General features: G+C 34.8%; 1 protein-coding gene across 3 annotated transcripts in view; it reads right to left on the bottom strand.

Annotated features, from left to right (window-relative positions):
* Positions 1–605: 605 nt before the first annotated feature.
* The window catches only part of Mtx2 (metaxin 2), a 60,782-nt gene continuing 41,241 nt past the window's right edge, over positions 606–20,146 (bottom strand). For all 3 annotated transcript variants that reach the window (XM_087200723.1, XM_004857731.3, XM_087200718.1), the window contains 6 exons: positions 16,924–17,000; positions 15,546–15,638; positions 15,000–15,038; positions 14,487–14,612; positions 13,378–13,454; positions 606–1,049 (listed from right to left, as the gene is read on the bottom strand). In XM_087200723.1, coding sequence (XP_087056849.1) covers positions 878–1,049; positions 13,378–13,454; positions 14,487–14,612; positions 15,000–15,038; positions 15,546–15,638; positions 16,924–17,000 — 584 coding nt within the window. In that variant the 3' untranslated portion in view covers positions 606–877. The remainder of the gene's footprint in view (positions 1,050–13,377; positions 13,455–14,486; positions 14,613–14,999; positions 15,039–15,545; positions 15,639–16,923; positions 17,001–20,146) is intronic.

Here is a 20,146-nt window from a genome sequence, read left to right as displayed (position 1 = left end):
AAACTAAAACTGCCAATGTAATAGGATAACCAGAAACAATCTTATGTGTATATGGCAACGGGATAAATAGTATAATTGGGAGCTCTATTCAGACATAACTAAATCAACTAGAATAAGTTAAAATCAGATAAGCAATTTTTGAACAAGAATTATCAGGGATAAAGGATAGTATATATCAATAAAAGGATAAATTTTCTGAGAAAAAAATGATCTTCCCTAAATGTTTATATACCTAACAAGAGATGCAAATTCATAAAAGTTGCAGGAGAAAAACCCAAACTTCAACATTCCTGTCTTAGAAATGAAGGCCAGGAGGAAGAAAACTCAATAAAAATATAGAAGACCTAAACAACAATCAGCAACCAACTTAAGATGTACAGAATATGCTACCCAATAACTGCCTTGCCTTAGTCATCCATTTCTCTACATGCCTATTTAATAAAAATATTTTTCCCTCGATCAGTTTTACAGTGGAGCCAGCAAAGTGATCTGAGAGAATGTAACACAAGTTACTTGCCTTAAAAAAGACACTGTTTAATTCTGTATGTATAAAACAGGTGGTGAGTAGTTCTCAGAAAGATCAAAAGAAAGTAAATATAACAACATTGCAATTCTTCAAGCTTTATTTTTATAAGCTTATAAGGAAACAAAAATTTCAGGATATAGAGTACAATATATCAAATGAAATAATAATGAAATAATGTATACACAAATAACAGTATAAAGAACATGAATAGAATACATTATATACTTTTTGTGGAGGTTTCAAAGAAAGTGTTTTTGGTTTTAAATTTTGATACCAGTATCTAACATTCAAGTAACACATATTTCAAAAGTTAGAATTTTTAAAAAATAATAGCTAAATTAACATACAACTCTAAGACAACCTGCCTTTACCACGCTCTTCAAAATAGTGCTGTTCGATTCTTCTACAGAAAGCAAGGAGGTTGCTATAGTTTTTCACCTTCTCAGAAAGTTCATCATTGGTCAACTGTGTGGTGAGAATGGTGTAGAGATGGCCAAATACCAATGCATCAAGTTCAGTAGGCCTAAAACAAAAGTAAAAACAAGAGTAATATGAGTAACAATTAACTTTTAAGGCAGGAAATATACTATTTTTTAAACATTATATTCAATTTAAAAGAAAAAAATTGAGTCACGCTGAAAACACCGAATCAGCCCACTGTAGACAGGTAAGTCTGCGGACCCAGTGCTAAGGTCTCCAGTTGTGCTGAAAACACTGAATCAGCCTGTTGCAGACAGGCAGGTCTGCGGACATGGTCCCGAAGTCGCCAGTCGGGCTGAAAACACTGAATCAGCCCACGCCCCGGCAGCAATCCACTGGACCACCCCCCTGCCAGCTCCTGTGGCCTCTTCTCTGTACAGCCACCTAGTTCCACACTACAAAGACACAGAGGACACTGGACCACCAGACCACTGTACTGAAGCTAATCAAGTTCTCAGCATTTAAAGAATTCCTGCCCAGAGGTAGGGGCTTCTGAGCCACTGTCCCACTGCTCCTGGACCAGAGGAAGGGGCTTGCGGGCCACTGTCCCTACCGCTGCACCCGGGCCCTGGCCCACCTCTCCCAGCTCAGAGGACATGAGCTGCGTGGATGCCAAGAGCAACCACCCTGCCTCCGCAGTCGAAATGAGAAAACACATAAATAAGTCTCAAAACCAGACTTCCAGATCACCTACAGCAACCCCAAAGGGAAATGAGATGGAACACTCTGATACTCAACCACCTGGACCCACTGAACTGGCAACAAAAGGGGATCTGGAAAAAAAGAAATCAGAAATAATATCTCAGATAACAGGAGAAACTGTGCTCCTAGTGCAAGACATGATTAAGAAATCTAGAGAGGAGCTGAGGAACATGATGGAATCCCAACATAAGAAACAAATGGAATCCATAAAACAGATGCAAATAGATTTCCAGGAGATGAAAAACTCCATTGAAAGTCTACACAGCAGAATGAGCCAATGTGAGGACAGAATTCCAGATATAGAAAATAAGATTGCAATTAATGATCAGGAAAAGAAAAATTGTTTCAGAATTATAAGGGAACACAAGAAATCAATCCAGCAGCTGCTACATGATGCAAAGAAGAGTAACATAAGACTGACTGGAGTCAATGAAGAAACAGGAGAGAGTGCAGATGACATAAAAACACTCTTCACAGAAGTAATGGCAGAAAACTTCCTAAGCAGGGGAAAAGAACTTGACATACACATAAGTGAGGCATACAGGACTCCAAATAGCCTTGATCAAAAAAAATCTGCACCTAGGCATATAATTGTTAAGATTCCAGAAACTCAACAGAAGAACAAAGTTCTACAAGCAGTCAGAGGAAAGAAACAAATCACATACAAAGGAAAGCCCATCAGAATCACAGCAGACTTCTCAACACAAACCATCAAGGCAAGAAGAGCTTGGAGTGACATATTCCAAGCCCTAAAAGAAAACAGCCTCCAACCCACATTGATGTACCCTGCAAAACTATCTTTCAAAATGGATGGAGAAATAAGATACTTTCATGACAAAGAGCACCTTAGGAACTTTGTGAATACCAAACCAGCACTCCAAAGGATTTTACACAATATCCTAGGAACAGACATTGAGGATCAGAACCCCAGGAAGAAAAGCAGAATGAACCCATCTGGCATGACAAGAAATTAAATGGAAAGGGGGAGAACCCAACAAAAAGAAAAAATCATGGCAATGACAAGTCAATACGTTTCAGTTATAACCATCAACATTAATGGTCTCAATTCACCAATCAAAAGAAATAGACTGGCAGAATGGATCAAGAGGCAAAATCCAACAATATGCTGCATACAAGAAACACACTTAATTCAAAAGGAAACTCATAGACTGAAAGTTAAAGGGTGGAAAACAATACTGCATGCGACAGGAACCCGAAAAAAAGCAGGAGTAGCTATCCTCTTTGCAGATCAAGTAGACTTCAAACCAACACTGATTAAGAGAGATGAAGAAGGACACTACATCCTTGTAAAGAATCCAAGAGGAAGAGACAACAATCATAAATATGCACCAAACACTAGTGCACAAAACTATACAAAACAAATACGAACGGACATGAAAAGTCATATATGCACTAATACAATTGTAGTGGGGGACCTCAACACCCCACTGTCACAAATAGATAGATCAACTACATAAAAAATAAGTAATGAAATACTAGAACTCAATCGAACTCTTGAACAAATGAACTTAACAGATGTTTACAGAGTCTTCCACACCACAAAATCAGAATACACATTCTTCTCAGCTGCACATGGGTCATTCTCCAAAACAGACCACATACTCACATATAGAACATGTTTAAGTAAGCACAAAGGAAATGAAGTTATCCCCTGTACATTGTCAGACCATAGTGTGATGAAACTGGAGATCCATAGCAAAAGAAACTCAAAAAATTTCATAAACACATGGAAATTGAACAACACACTTCTGAATAACCAATGGGTCATAGAGGAAATTAAAGAAGAAATCAGACAGTTCCTTCAATTAAATGACAATGACAATACAACATATCAGAATCTATGGGACACAATGAAAGCAGTCTTATGAGGGACATCCATAGCACTGAATACACATATTAGGAAAACAGAATGAGCCCAATTAAACAACCTGATGCTGAACCTCAAGCTTCTAGAAAAAGAAGAACAGGACAACCCAGGGCTCATACAAGGGAGGAAATTATAAAGATCAGAGGAGAAATCAATGCAATGGAGATTGAGAGAATGATACAAAAAAAATCAATGAAGCCAAGAGTTGGTTCTTCGAAAGAATCAACAAAATTGACAAACCCTAAGCCAACCTTGTCAGAAAAAGGAAAGAAAAGGCCCAAATCCATGCAATTAGGAATGAAAAGTGTGAAATGACAACAGACCCAGCAGAAATCCAGAGGATCCTCAATACCTACTTCCTACTACAATAAGATGGAAAACACAGAAGAAATGGACAGATTCCTAGATACATATGAATTACCAAAGTTGAATGAAGAAGACCTAAAAATACTAAACAACCCAATATCAACCAATGAAATTGAAAACGTAATTTAAAAACTTAACAACTAAGAAAAGCCCGGGCCCTGATGGCTTCACTTCTAAATTCTACAAGACATTTAGAGAGGAAATACTGCCAGTACTCTTTAAACTCTTCAATGAAATTGAAAGGGAAGCAATACTCCCAAATTCATTCCTGGAAGCAAGCATCACCTTGATCCCCAAAGCAGAGAGAGACCCAACTGAAAAGGAGAACTATAGGCCAATCTCACTAATGAACATAGGATACGAAAATCCTTAAAAAGATACTGGCAAATAGAATGCAGAAGATCATCAAGAAGATCATACACCCTGATCAAGTGGGATTCATCCCAGGGATGCAGGGTTGGTTCAACACACACAAATCAATCAATGTAATACACTATATCAATAGAGCCAAGGACAAAAACCATATGATTATCTCCATAGAAGCAAAGAAAGCATTTGACAAAATCCAACACGCATTTATGATAAAAACCCACAAAAAATTGGAATAGATGGTCTCTACCTCAAACTGATAAAGGCCATCTCTGAAACACCAACAGCCAATATCATACTAAATGGTCAAAAATTGAAATCTTTCACACTCAAATCAGGAACAAGACAAGGATGTCCACTATCACCACTCTTGTTCAATATAGTTCTGGAAACATTAGCCATGGCAATTAGACAAGAGAATGAAATAAAGGAATAAAGATAGGAAATGAAGAAGTCAAATTGTCATTATTTGCAGATGACATGATACTCTATATAGAAGACCCCAAGAACTCCACCAAAAGTCTTCTAGACTTAATAACCAAATTCAGGGGCTGGGGATTTAGCTCAGTGGTTTTGCCACCTGCTGCACAAGCGCAAGGACCCAAGTTCGATCTCCGGTACCAAAAAAAAAAAAAAAAACACCAAATTCAGTCAAGTAGCTGGTTACAAGGTCAACACACAAAAATCAATAGCTTTCCTCTACACCAATGACAGACTCACTGAGAGAGAAATGGGGCAAATAATTCCTTTCACAATAGCATCCAAAAAACTGAAATACCTAGGAATCAACCTAACAAAAGAAATCAAAGACCTCTTCTCTGAAAATTATAGCACTCTGAAAAGAGAGATTGAAGAGGATATCAGAAAATGGACAGACATCTGCTGCTCCTGGGTAGGAAGGATTAATATAGTGAAAATGGCCATACTTCCAAAACTGCGATATAGATTTAATGCAATTCCAATTGAGATCCCAGCAGCATACTTCATGGACCTTGAGAAAACAATCCAAAAATTCATTTGGAACAAGAAGACACCCAGAATAGCAAAAGCAATTCTAGGTAACAGAGACATGGCAGGGGGTATCACAATCCCCAACTTGCAACTATACTACAAAGCTACTGTGATAAAAACAGCATGGTACTGGCAAAGAAACAGACCTGAGGACCAGTGGAACAGATTAGAAGGTGCAGAAACAACGCCAGACACACTCAGCCATCTCATCTTTGATAAAGGAGCCAAACACCCTCACTGGAGGAAAGATAGCCTCTTTAATAAATGGTACTGGAAAAACTGGGTTTCAACTTGCCAAAGATTAAAACTAGACCTATATCTCTCACCATGCACTAAACTAAAGTCAAAATGGATTAAAGATCTAAATATTAAAATAGAAACACTGAACCAGTTAGAACACAGGTTAGGTAGAACTCTTGAAGACACTGGTGTAGGAAAAGATTTTATGAACAAAACCTCAGTTGCCCGTGCACTAGCACAATCAACAAGTGGGATCTCTTCTTATTAAAAAGCTTCTGCACAGCAAGAGAAACCACCAGCAGTGTGAAGAAACAACCCACAATGTGGGAAAAAATCTTCACCTGCTTTTCCTCAAACAAAGGCCTACTATCTCAAATCTATAAAGAACTTAAAAAGATCAGACCTCCCAAATTTAAAGACCCAATCTGAAAATGGGCATCTGAAATGAACAGACATTTCTCAGACAAGGAAGTAGAAAGAGCAAATAAACACATGAAAAAATGTTCAACATCACTGGTCATTCAAGAGATGCAAATGAAAACAATGCTGAGATTCCACCTCACACCAGAAAGAATGGCTGCTATCATGAAATCAACCAATAACAAATGCTGTCCGGGCTGTGGGGAAAGAGGAACCCTGCTCCACTGCTGGTGGGAGTGTAGACTGGTGCAACCACTGTGGAAATCAGTATGGAGATACCTCAAAGAACTAGGACTGGAAGTCCCATTTGACCCAGCTATTCCACTGCTGGGGATCTTCCCCAAAGAATTAAAAGAATCATACCACAGTGATATATGTGCGCCCATGTTCATAGCAGCACAGTTTGTGATAGCTAAAACTTGGAAACAGCCCAAATGCCCATCAACTGGAGACTGGATCAAGAAAATGTGGTTTTTTTTATAAAATGGAATACTACTCAGCCATAAAAAATGAGAAATTAGAGACATTTATAGCTAAGTGGATGCACATTGAGGTGATACTCTTAAGTGAAGTAAATAGGACACACATGTATAAATACTGAATAGTTTCTCTGGTGTGAGAAACTGAAGGTGTAAATAAGGACTAAAATGTATAATAGGTAATGTGAAATAGGAAGAAAAGAGGCAAAGGGGAAGGAAGTGGGAGGGCTAGGGGAAAGGAAAGAAGGGTATGGAATTAATATGAGAAAATGGAAAAATAGGAACAAAATCTTTGTAAATAGGGAGGAATGGAGGGGTTGAAGGGAGGGTTGGGCAAGGGTGAAAAATAAGAACCAAGAGAGATTATGTAAAGGTGCAAATTTCCAACGATGAATGTCATTATATTGTATACCTAAAATGTACCAATGATTAGAATGAATAATTAATGCAAAATAGGAAGAAAAGGTCCAAAGGGGTAGGGGTAGTGGGAGAGGCAGGGGAAAGGAAAGAAGGGAAAGGAAAAATGATGAGAAATGGAAAAAATGGAAATAAAGTCGTTGTAAACAGGGAAGGGTGGAGGGGGTGAAGGAAGGGCTAGGAATGGGGAAAAAATAAGAACCAAGATGCATTATGTAAAGGTACAAGTTCCCAATGAGAAATGTAATTATACTGTATACCTAAAATGTACCAATAAAAGAATTAAATATGAAAAAAATAAATAAAGAAAAAATAAAAGAAAAAAATCATAAAAGAAGTCCTACCACAATAAAATTTATTCCATTTTTAACTGAGAATTTCTGTTATAAAACATGAAAAAAACTAAACTATGATTTGCTAGGTTTGTGACTTGTTTGTTTGCCTGTTTGTTTGTTTTATGACACTGGGGACTGAGTACAGCGCCTTCAAACTGAGCTACATCCCAGACCTCTTTTTTTTTTTTTTTTTTTGGTACTGGGTATTGAATTTGGGTCCTTGTGCTTGTGCAGCAGGTGGCGAAACCTCTGAGCTAAATCCCTGGCCCCCTACTCTTTACTTTTTAAAACGGAGTTTGTTTTTCTACTACCTCAGGCTCCCAAGCCACTAGAATTACAAGCAGTGACTTTTTGAAGTAATATTATTACTTAAATGTTGTTTTTAAAATATACAGGTAGAATACAGATTATATTTTATTATTTGAGTCATCCAAAAAATACAGTAGGTCTTCAGTGTGCCCAAAGCTGCCAGATGCTAGAGATATAAAAACAAGAAAGATACTCTTAAGACAGTGACAAAAAAAAATACCCACAATATAATTTACTAAATGTTTTAACAGAGTTATTAAAAAATGCTGTCAAACCATTCTGACAGAAGATTTCACTATGGTGCTGGGCCAAAATATAATGATAGCCAATTATCTAATCATGTACCCACAACATGATATAACCATACCATTTTCAAAGCAACTTGATTTTTTCAGGAGACAATCATAAAGATAGCCTCAATATAAATTTTTCTAGGGCTTTTTTCTTTCTTTAATTATATATTGCAACAAAATTTAATTTACCCCAGAAGTGATGGTATGGGACCATCACTATCTACATTATATTAAAATAATTACTAATGTAATACCAAAAGGAGAAAATTCCACAATAATTATGAATTAATTGTCACTGTCAGTCCCATATGATAAGTTTTTGAGAATACATGCACTAGCCCTCCTAAACACAAAAGTATGTTGCAATAGCTAGGGATGTAGCTCAGTGGTAGAGCACTTGCCTAGCATGTAAGAGGCCCTATGTTTACTACTAAATGAATAAACAACTAATTAGTTAAATATGTTGCGGTAATTTGGCTTGGCAGAATAGATTCCGAGGTTAGTCATGTATAAATCTGAATCCCAATTCTGCCATTTACTAGCTATGTGACCTTGATGATTACTGATACATGATCTCATGGAGTTGCCTGAGTCCTCTTACTTCCCATATCCATTAGCAAGTCTGGTGAGATACTACTTTCAAAATCTGTTCTCAGTGTGATCATTTACCTCTCCATTATCATCTCCTAGTCTAAGCTATTATCTCCACCTAGACACCCTCCTAATGTGACTTCTGCTCTGCTCATTCCCCACACAGTAACCAAAATGCCTCTTCTTTTTCAATGTCACTGTATTATACCACTACAACCATAAAATATTCCAATGGATTTCCATTCCAAGTTCACTAAAATGCCAAACTCCCTACCCGAACCATATAGGATCTTGATGATCTCACTCCTGCCTACCTCTTCAGTGTCCTCTACCATTCTCAACAAATAACCAAAACTGGCCTGGCTTTTCTCAATTGGACGTAACAAACTCCGAACCAATCTTAGGGCCCTCTTGCTAGACTACTCTTCACTTGACTTCATATTACAGGCTCCTTATTTTTCAGAGTAACACTCAAATGTCACATTTTAAATCTTCACCTGACCATTCAAATTACAGTGGACACACAGTCACTTACTATCTCCTGTGATCCTATTTTAATTTTCCAGGTAGCATTTAGTAGTATCTAATATTTATTATACATCTTCTTTACCAGAATATAGGTTCTATGAGAGAAAGGATATTGTCTACTTTTTTCCTGCTATATTGCCAATGCCTAGAACAATGCCTGGCACCAGGTAGCTTCTCAATATTGGACTGAATTCAGTAAGAAGGTGAAGCAGTTCTCATTGCACCCTATAACTGCTTTACTTAACGGTTTCTCACTACACTCCAGCTTCTTTAAAAAATAACACTGCATATATCTTTGTATCCCCAGAATCTAAGGATCTAAATTAGCATCTTCTGAAAAAAAATGAACGAAATCGAAAGGAAACCATCCTGCCTAAGGAATATAGGATATTTTATTTTTTCAGTAGTAATTACTTACATTCTTTCAAAGCCTTCCCTCTTTTGACACATTCATAAAGTATTCATTAAAGTAAGATGTACAATCTATGCCCATGTTTAAGAGAGTAGTCAATAGGATAGTTTTAAAAATCACAAGTGTCCTTGGACTCACTAATACCATAATCTTTCATCACGGATGAGTAATCAAAAATAAACAGATCCCTGTAAAGAAACAAGGATGTAGAAAGAATAAATGCAGAGTTGAGGCACTTTGTGAAAGTAATAAGAACACTAACTCTTCCACATCCTTTAACAATCTTCCTTAAAAGGTATAGTATATAGGGCCGGGGATTTAGCTCAGCGGTTCCGCCGGCTGCCTCGAAAGCGGAAGGACCCGAGTTTGATCCCGGTACCAAAAAAAAAAAACGGTACAATATATCAAATCTCAGCCAGGTGTGGACAGCCACACTTGTAATCCCCCTCTGGGAGGCTGAGGCAGGAGGAACACAAGTTCAAGAACAGTTTGGGAATTTAGTGACTTAGCAAAAGCCTGTCTCAAAATGAAATAAAAATAAAAGGGGTGGGATGGGGCTGTAGCTCAGTGCAATCCCCAGTGCAAAAAAATAAAATAAAATAAAATAAAATTAAATTAAATTAAATTAAATTAAATTAAATTAGAACTTCCTAGTTCTTGTTCTGTGGTAATTACACTTTGCTTCTCAAATCAGAGGCTAAAAACCATAAAAAGATTCCCCCAATGCAACTTCCAGCAGTGTAGCTGGGCATTTATCAGTAAACAAAGGCTGGGACTGAATTCAGGTATAAATGTATGCTCAAATTGGTGGTTCAGAAGTTCCCATGAAGTGGTCAAAACACGAACTGATGCAAACATACACCCATATCACTCTGAAAGTGCTGAGTTATATATGGATGCGAGCATACAAAAACTGAACTGATTTTATACAAAGATAGCAACTTTGTGTCAAATCACTTTAGAATGTCTATGACAAAGAATACAACAGAAATGAATCGATGGACACACAATTTTTAAAGCACATTTCTTATAATCCTTATAAATTCTAGCAACTCCTTATCTTAACTGACATACAGATATTACCAATTCCTTCTTTTTAAAAAGTATACTTATGATGGGTACACAGTTCTGTGTCACTGTTAAAGTTCACAGAATTATATTCACAAAGTGTCAATTTTACCATATGTAAATTATACCTGAATAAACTTAACTTTAAAATAGCTGCAGCTCATCTAAAAGACAAGGACCCAAAAACTACACTTTATTCACTATTTCTACTGAATTGTTTAATCAAGCCAAGATATTCATGTACCTCCCATTTTAATTACCTTGCTATGCTAAGTGAAGAGAAAATGTAACTTTCCATTCCTATACTTACAAAATAGTTGGTAGATTACAATTTGGATATAGACAGCAATTCTCCCCAGAGCTCTAAGATATTTCAAATATATTGTCACATTTATCTTTATAGAATTTTTATTAGAAAAATATTCCAGGATGATAAATATATTTTTTAAGGCCTGAGAAATTTGTTGCTTTATCTTGCATTATCATTTTCCACATTTCTGTTGGTTATCTATTCTTTCATTTAAATACGAAAGTAAAAATAGTACTGTAAAACGTGAATATTTTCCTAATATTTCCCATTTTAAATTTTTCTGGCACTCATCTTTTTTGCTTTGTTTAGTCATTATTATTTCATATTTCTTTCTCTCTGATATCCTTTATAGTATTATCTAGTTCAAAAACATTAATTTTGTCTGGATGTTTCCTCTTTTTCTTTTCTAATATATTACTAACTTGTCATCTCTTTAACCTACTACAAATAATCCACATATCTATTCTCTCTGTATATACAAATCACTGATCTTTAGCACTGTCACTTAAATTTGTTAATCAAGTCCCTTGCTTCTTTATCCTCTTTTCCTAATCACTATTTTGGCTGTAAATCCCTCTCAACTATCCTTTTTCCATTTTCTCCTTAAGTAAAGCCATTTGGTTTCTTTCATGACTCCTCTGTCAACATCCCCAGTAGGTAAACTAGAACAAAAGTTGATGCTAATTTTAGAGGGTAAAAGGAGAACACGTGGGGCAATTAAAGGAACTTATCTGAGTTCAGTATATCTTAGAACCAAGAGTAGAATTCAAGGCCTTCAACTTGGAGTCTAATCTTTATACATTAACTTAGGGTAGCAGTTTACAAATTACAGCATCTTACAAAGAAATGACTCCTGCTACAGATAAAGAATGAGGAAAATTTTGCCACAACAAAAGTGAAAATACAAATTGTTTCTTCCTAACTGTCCTATTTGTAGTTTATTTGTATTTTAATATTGATTAAATGAATGAGTGAATTTAAAAATTAAATATATTCTATTCTTCAATCCATAATTATGGGATAGGGAGAAATGTTTATCCAATCAAGTAAGGTAAAATTATCTTAAATACCTACATTTTAATATCTATTAATTAATTCTTCAAATGCAAGGTTTTGGTTTTACGACTGTCCTAACTTTGAATTTCTTATTGTAAGTCTAAGTACAATTATACCTATGAAGGAAAAAAGTACCTTGTTATTTCCTCTCAATCACAGGCCAAATTATCTCTGGTTACTAATCTTATGATAATGAATTTACCTGAGGAAAAAAGTAAGTTCTATATACTCTCTTGGCCTTCCCTAAGGACAGCACACAAAACTAGTAAACATTTTCACACAACAAAGTACACCCCTTCTAAGCTTTTGAATTCCTAACAATATATCAGAAAGAAAAGGAACCACATGATACTAACATTGGGCCACATTTCTGTGTGCTAGGGACCAAACAATGGAAATCAGAACATCACTGTTGAAGCTTTTCTACTAGCATTTCCCTACTCTATGACCTTACTGCTTCAGAGATCAGCAGGTCTTAAATTTATCTTGATATCAATAATACATAATATGCATTACTTGTGTTACAAAATAATATAGTTTAAATATTTCCAAGTAGTTGTCATAGTCATTTTACTACAATTAATGTTTATCAAAAAATACTTGACACAGCTATAGAAGATGAATGCCTATGAAGGTTTAAAAACAAAAAATGAGGGGCCGAGGATTTGGCTCAGTGGTTTCGCTGCCTGCTGCACAAGCGCAAGGACCCGTGCTCGATTCGATCCCCGGTACTAGAAAAAATAAAAAATTTAAAAATTTTTTCAAAATAAAAACAATAGAAAATGAAGTCTTTTCAAAATTATCAATCTAAAAATCAAAAAATATTTTACTAAAAAGTGAGGTAAAAGACTTTCTAACCAAACCACTACAATTAACATGCTATTTTAAGCCATCTTATACTGGATCACAGAATAGGTAGCTACTTTTGACATATTAAAATTGTAATATTTTTAATAAAGGAAAATTCATTCTTTGTATTAGCAATTTTTTTCAAAATTGAAAACCACTATCAATGAAACATGAATTACTCAATTTATACATATATACATACATTTAATCTATAGCCTTTATATTAATTTTTGTGCTTTACAAATGTTTTCATAACTTTTAAAAGATACATAGGTTTAAATAGTGTCTGTCCATCCAATATTCTTTATTGTTTAGTTTTACCAACTTTTCCAGGAATCATCCCATAGAGACAATGGCTACATTAAGAGCATTTTCACATTTTTATCATACATTAAAAGTTTAGAATTTTAAGATTTTGCCGTTCTATATATAGCACCTTGAACTATCTCTATTAGAACTTTTATTGTATTATATAATAATGACTGATCTACATAACCACCTTTGAGAAAATGTCTTGAGGACAAGGGTTGCATTTTAGAAATCTTAGTTCCCCAGGGCCTAGCACTATGCCTGACATCCTAAAGGTGCTACATAAATGTTTTATGAATACAGAAATTAATAAGCCTTTCTGAAAATATTTCCCAGGAAAGCAATTCCTTTATGATAAGGAAAATTTGAAATCTAGCAATACAGAAAAGAAACTAAATAGTAATAATAAAATGCCTTACTGCTTATTGAAGAAATATGGTTGTGTTCCCAGTCTTTGAGAAAGAGCTTGACAGCACTGGTCAACGTCTTCTAAGACCTAAGATAAAGAATGGAACCCAAAGAAAAAGACTTCAATTGGCAAAACAGTAAAAAGCACCTAAAACTTAACTTGCATCATAGTGTATAACAATTTAGTGTATATAAACTTTGGTTAACTTTTTATTATCTATTTAAATGAGATTATGCATATTTAAAATACAGGAAGAAAATTTTGAGTAAATTTCCTTTAAATACATGTAAGTTCTTGATAAGGATTACTATCAAGAAAGATTTTTTTCTACTCAAAATTGTTTCCTAAAAAATGTTTTCCTGGGACTGGGGATTTAGCTCAGTGGTTTCACCGCCTGCTGCACAAGCGCAAGGAACCGAGTTCAATCCCTGGTACCAAAAAAAAAAAAAAAAAAGTTTTCTTGAACTCATACAGTCAAATTATTTTACATATATAAAAAAATATGCCTGCCAAACCCCCATGAGTCAGACCATCTGAGTTGTTTCCCACTAGGGGAGATGGATTTTATTTTCACTATCCCTATCCACTTACTTAATCCCCCTTTGGCACACATCAGTGAGACTACTGCTCGGATTAGGTGTAGCCTTGGGAAAGACACATTAATTAGCTTAATGATGCTCAAACTCATGACCTTGATGACCAAAGAAAAACAGATACACTAAGTAACGTATTTAATAAGGTTTTTAAAAAAACCCTTATGTTGCAAATCTATACTTATTGATATAAAAGATGCCCAAAATGTATTGTTCAATGGGAAAATATCAAGTTGTAGAGTAGCAGGCATAATATGATCCCATTTAAGAGACATCTAGAAGAATGTTCTCCAGATAATTAAGGGTGGCAATTTTGAGGTGGTAGGATTTCAGAAAAAAATCTGGCAATGTTCTACATTATATAATTTGACAGTAAGTACGTGTGACTTATATAAAACATAGTAAACTTCATAAAAAAGAAAAGGCTGGCAAATGCTTTGCTAGTTTTTAATTGAATTATTTTTAAAGGAGTACCGTTTTTAATGCATAAAAGTTGAGGGCTTTGTCAATTTCAATCTGAACTGACCTGGTCCAGAGTCTTGTTTCCCCATCCAATAGCTCTCATCTTCCGTTTGATTTCCCACTGTTTCTGATAGGCCAAAATATGATTCAGAGGCCAAGGGTAAGGAGAGCCATACCTAGCATGAGTTATCTAAAGCAAAAAGATTTTATGAGAACTGTGATCCTTCCTAAAAACAATGCCTAGTTTTACAAATAGAATTCTAAAAGAAATATATTTTCAGAGAATATAAACAGAGCAATCTAAAAGGAAAATAAAGATTGTAATGTAAAAAATTAAAATTTTAAACCATTCCCTTTAAAAATATATAAACTCTTATGTCCTTTACAACCAGCTATATCAAACAATGACACATAGCTTCCCTAAAATGTATGTGCAAGCAAAATTAAAGTAAGTGAAAAACTGTATCACTAATGGTATAAACCACAATGTTTCATTTATGAGCAGAGACTTGCAATTCTGAGCAAGAGTGTTTTCTCATTAAATTTTAATTAAGATAAATGCCGCAGAACCACTCACCTCCCCTACTGTAGCTTCATCACACCACTGAAGATATAACTGGGAACAAAAGAACAGTCACTGAAACTTTCAATACCAAAGAGAAAAAGGATAAAGTTCTTTCTTGCCACAATAATTTTTTTATAAGCCAACTTTGTAAGTCACATACACAAGGGGCTTTTTCTTAGCTAATGCTGTTGTACAGAATTATTAAATTCAATGGTAGTACTTTGTATTTCTTATCTACACAATGCATCTATAAATATTATTGAAGTTATTTTACAGAAAACTTACATAATTTATTTTAAGTAAATTTCAAAAGACCAAAACAAAACAATGAGTAGACAATATCCATTCTTACAAACAGAAAAAGTAGAACTAAAAATATCAGGTAACTTATTCCAAGATAATGAGCAAATAATTTGGGTAACCATCCTAGCCCAGAATCACTTGATTATTTTTTCATTTCTCAACAACTTTAAAATAGCCCACAAGAAAGATTATATTTTATGAAAGGATACAGATTATAAAAGACTGTATTTTATTTCAAACCCCTTTATATTATACCTCTGCTGTCAACAACATATTGTTGACTAATTCCATGTAAGCTTTCATTTCTGCTTTTTGGACTTCATCCAACCCATCACTAAGACAATGGCCCTAAAGGGAATTTAAAAAAATTTAAAAGAGCATATTAAATATACAAAAACTTTCAGTTATCTAGCTAAAAAGTAATATAATATGCAAGTGACCAATGGATTAATTTCCAAAATGCCTCCTATGACAAAATTAGTTTATATAAAACCATACTTAATATTCTTTCACTGTCAAATATTTATAGTATTTGTCTTTATAAATGTTATATTTCAATTATTTAACAAAAGCATAAAAGAGAATGATCAGTTAACCTTTTTTTAAGAGGTGAAGCTTAATGGCAAAAGAAATGCCAGAATAGTGGTCAAAGACTGAAAAACAATGTCAATGAAAGTATACAGGAAAAGGCTAATTTCAAAATTCTAATATACTATCATAATGGATGGATAGATAAAATTGTATAACCTTTAGTTCAGTCTTACTAATCTGCTGTAAAATTTTTAAAAGGAATATCCTACATTACAGTGATGGTGAACCTTTTAGAGCTTTCAATGATAACAAACAGCCTGCTGCAGCCATGTGCCATAAGTTTGCCACCACTGTCCAACACATCCCAATACCACTGTTAGGAATTTAACCTAATGAGATTCAAAAGGGTAGTATGTACAAGAAAACTGATTTTGGCACTCATAATAGCAAAAAAATTGCCCATAACCTAAATGTCCATTAATAAAAACTTGAGTAAATAAAATTACAATATATCCAATAAAATAGGACATGACCCAACAACTTAAAAGAATGATGTACTGTTTATCTACATGTCTATAGACACTACCATGAAACATTTTGTAAACATATTAGTGATTTTAAAAGGTAAGTTGCAAAATAACACGAAATAGCATGATCTATGTTTTTCTACATACAAAAAGAAAAGTCTGGAAGAATATTCTTATCCTCAAGTGTTAATGAAGGTTGCTTTCAGATATCTGTTAAAATCTAGACTAAATAAATGAAAACTAAACTCATTCAAATCAATAAATACTTTCAATTTCCAAACATAACTATATCTTCTGTTTAAAAGTCAACTAGACACTTTGTAAGAACCTAAAAATTTTCATTTAAGACCAAAATTTCACATTAGTACAAGTTAGAAAATTACCATTTTATAAAGATCAACTTACTTCTTTTACAGAAAAATACCAACTTATACTTTAAATATTTTCTAGTAGTTTGTATCAGGACTTCAGAAAACCAGGTTACAATCAATGTAAATGTTAAGACATGTGAAAGAATGATAGATGGCTTATGAAAGAACAACTGTAATTAAAAAATTCAATATGCTTTTTATTACCTTGGCTTTAACGAATTGAACTATTGGACCAAGTTCTGATACTACTTGATTTCCCACATGAATAAATGGTACTTTACCTGTTGAGGGGGGCAAAAAATGTGTGAAAATACTTTCAGTAAATTAAAGTTTGTGCTAGTAGAAATTAATAAGAAACTCCGGCATATTTTATTAATAGAAATTTTATAAAACTAAAAATTATAGTCAGATGTGTATGTTAAACTATAAACTTAACACATTATAAACTTTTAAACACTGATTACTAATCAATTTTACAACAAAAGAAAAATAGGTGGATTCAATTTCTAGAATTCTCACTTAGGTATAATATATCACAATGTGTTTTCTTTTCAGAGCTAACACGAAAAATCACTACATAGCAGTAAGAACACTCTACACAAGTTACATGAACCGGGCCAGGGCAGTGTTTCATGACCACTGGTAAAATTCAAAGAAATTTAACTGGAATTTCTCTTCAAAGTACAGTACAATGAATCAATCTATAGAGTAAACTACATCTAAGATGACTTCTTTTTACCTTTTCTAATTTTAAATCTTTGATATCCATTACAAACATAATGCTCATAACTGCATTAATAAATAGTTTTGATTCAACATACTAGGAATTAAAAGGATAATCAATCTTTGAAGGTATGTTAGTTTGTGAGTTATAATACAAAATACGTTCCTGACACATGAAGGAAAAAAAATAGTATGCTTATAAAAACTAGCTTCTTTATATAAATGTCACATTTTAAAATTTCATTTTAATAAACACTTAATACTTGATGAACTTACTAGAGATGAAGAGAACATTCTCAAAATAGCAATGGCTACTTAATTTTAATAAATACTAATACTTGGGGGGGGGGGGTCGGGTACCAGGTCCTTGCGCTTGCGCAGCAGGCGGCCAAACCACCAAGCTAAATCCCAGGCCCAAAATACTAATACTTTATGAATTTATCAGAGATGAAACGAAAATAGTCTCAAAATAGCGAGAAAGTCTACTCCAAATGCTAAAGTATGAAACCTGCTGTCAGACCTAGTTCAACTAGAGTTCACACTAACAGTGGGCTTCTTCCGGCAGTCTTTCAATAGATTCACTTTGCTCTGGCTCAGTCAGCGCGGGGAATGGATGAGGTGCACAGCACCAACAAAACCTTCATCTGCATCCGCAGGACAGCACCCATTACAAAGGACAGGCGGCCTTCTGAACACAACTCAACGGACGTCTTTAGAAGACATTTCTCTGTTACCAGTTGTGCATTCCTTCCTTCTGCTGCTTTATAAGTCTTACAAAAAAAGAAAAGAATTTTTTAACTGGGTAAGTACTGGGCCATATTGTTTCTTAAGTGGAATAAATCTGTCACTACTATACTACCACAACTAGCATAGGTCATCTGAGATAAAAAACAAAAGTACACAACAACAAAAAAAACTTTAGTGCCGGACCAGGGATTTAGCTCAGTGGTTTCGCCGCCTGCCTAGCAAGCTCAAGGACCCGAGTTCGATCCCCGGTACCAAAAAAAAAAAAAAAACTTTAGTGCCTAGACTAAAAGGTATTTTGGGGTGTGACATTTTTAGAGTAAAGTATAGTTCTCCTTTTTTTTTTTGGTACCGGGGATACAACTCAGGACCTTGCGCTTGCGCAGCAGGCGGCGGAACCACTAGGCTAAAACCCCGGCCCTAGTTCTCCTTTTTAATAACTAGTTTTAGGTTCCTGGGGAAAACCTTTTATTTCTTTAAAATATATTAATCAGGGGCCAGGGATTTAGCTCAGTGGTCAGGCGCCAGCCTCACAAGTGCAAGGTCCTGAGTTTGATCCCCGGTACCTAAATAAATAAATAAATAAATAAGATATATTAATCATAGATTCTGAAACAGGGAATCGGTGTGGATACTCAATCATCACTTTACACATCTCTAATGACAAAGAGACACAAAAACATCAAGGCGACATATTAGACTGAACAATGCTTCTGTCACTAGCTAGACTTAAAATGGAGCCGGTGTTACATCCTTATTACTGCACATATTAAGTAAAAACACAGTGAGACAGTTATTCTCAGGCACCAACCAAAGGTCATAAGAGAATACTGCTAGCTTCATTTCTCATTTTAGGCAGGACGCTCAGTTTTAAAACTCTCATTTGTAAAGAAAGTGAGAACTTGTTGCCATGCAAATTTGCAGAATGTCAGAAAGGACTTCGGATGTCATCTAATCTGACCACTTCACATTATAGTAACCAAGGCTCAAGGAAGACAAGGAAAAACTTCTCAAGGAAATAGATGTGACAAAGTCACAGAAATAAAGATTCCTTAACTAATAGCCAAGCAGTCTTCTGACTGTTCTATATTCTTTGTTTTAAAAAATTTGGGCCGGGGATTTAGCTCACTGGTTCCAGTGCCTGCCTCACAAGCTCAAGAGCCTGAGTTTAGTCCCTCGTACCAAAAAAAAAAAGATAAAAAGTTTGTCACAAGATCAAGCAAGCAATTAAAAAAAGGTCACTTATCATACTAAATCAAATGATAAAAGAGGATATTAACTTGAGATATGATGAAATGTAAATAAGTTGAGAAAATGCCATTTTCTACTGAGACTCCTCTTATGAATAAAATGTACTCTACATGAATGTACAAATGTGTTCCATGTTTCACTAATATTTGTGTTTATCGCAGAGAATATAAAAAAGTAGATACCTACCTAAATGACACTCAGTATAGAAACTTAAACAGGTAGATGAAATATATGATTTCTTATTTGCCAAAGATATTAACTTTAGTATTAGATTACTTTTTTTTTTGGGTACCGGGCATCAAACTCGGGACCTTGCACTTGGGAGGCAGGCGCCAGAACCAATGAGCTAAATCTCCGGCCCTACTAAGCTTTTCGTATGTATATATAAATTCTTTTTGTATGACTATACAGAAGAAAGAAATAGACTGAAAACAACGTATTTCACCAGAATTCAATAAAGTTTATAAAACCTACATATAAAAATAACCATAAGTGAGTTAATGGCCTCCAAGAATTTAACATATATTTACATCTAAAAGTCTAGAAAATAATTTTATGAAAATGTTTTCTAGCTTGGTGTGGTGGTGCGTGCCTGTAATCCCAGAAATCAGAAGGCTGAGGCACGAGGATCTCTTTGAGTTTTAGGCCAGCCTAGACTATACAGTGAGTTCAAGGCCAGCCTGAACCATACAGCGAGACCCTGTCTCAA

Source organism: Heterocephalus glaber, unplaced genomic scaffold, assembly GCF_053883595.1.
Source record: "Heterocephalus glaber isolate CG9 unplaced genomic scaffold, H.glaber_assembly_v1.0 deba00000347, whole genome shotgun sequence".
Lineage (NCBI taxonomy): Eukaryota > Metazoa > Chordata > Mammalia > Rodentia > Bathyergidae > Heterocephalus > Heterocephalus glaber.
This window is presented reverse-complemented; position numbering and strand designations above follow the sequence as displayed.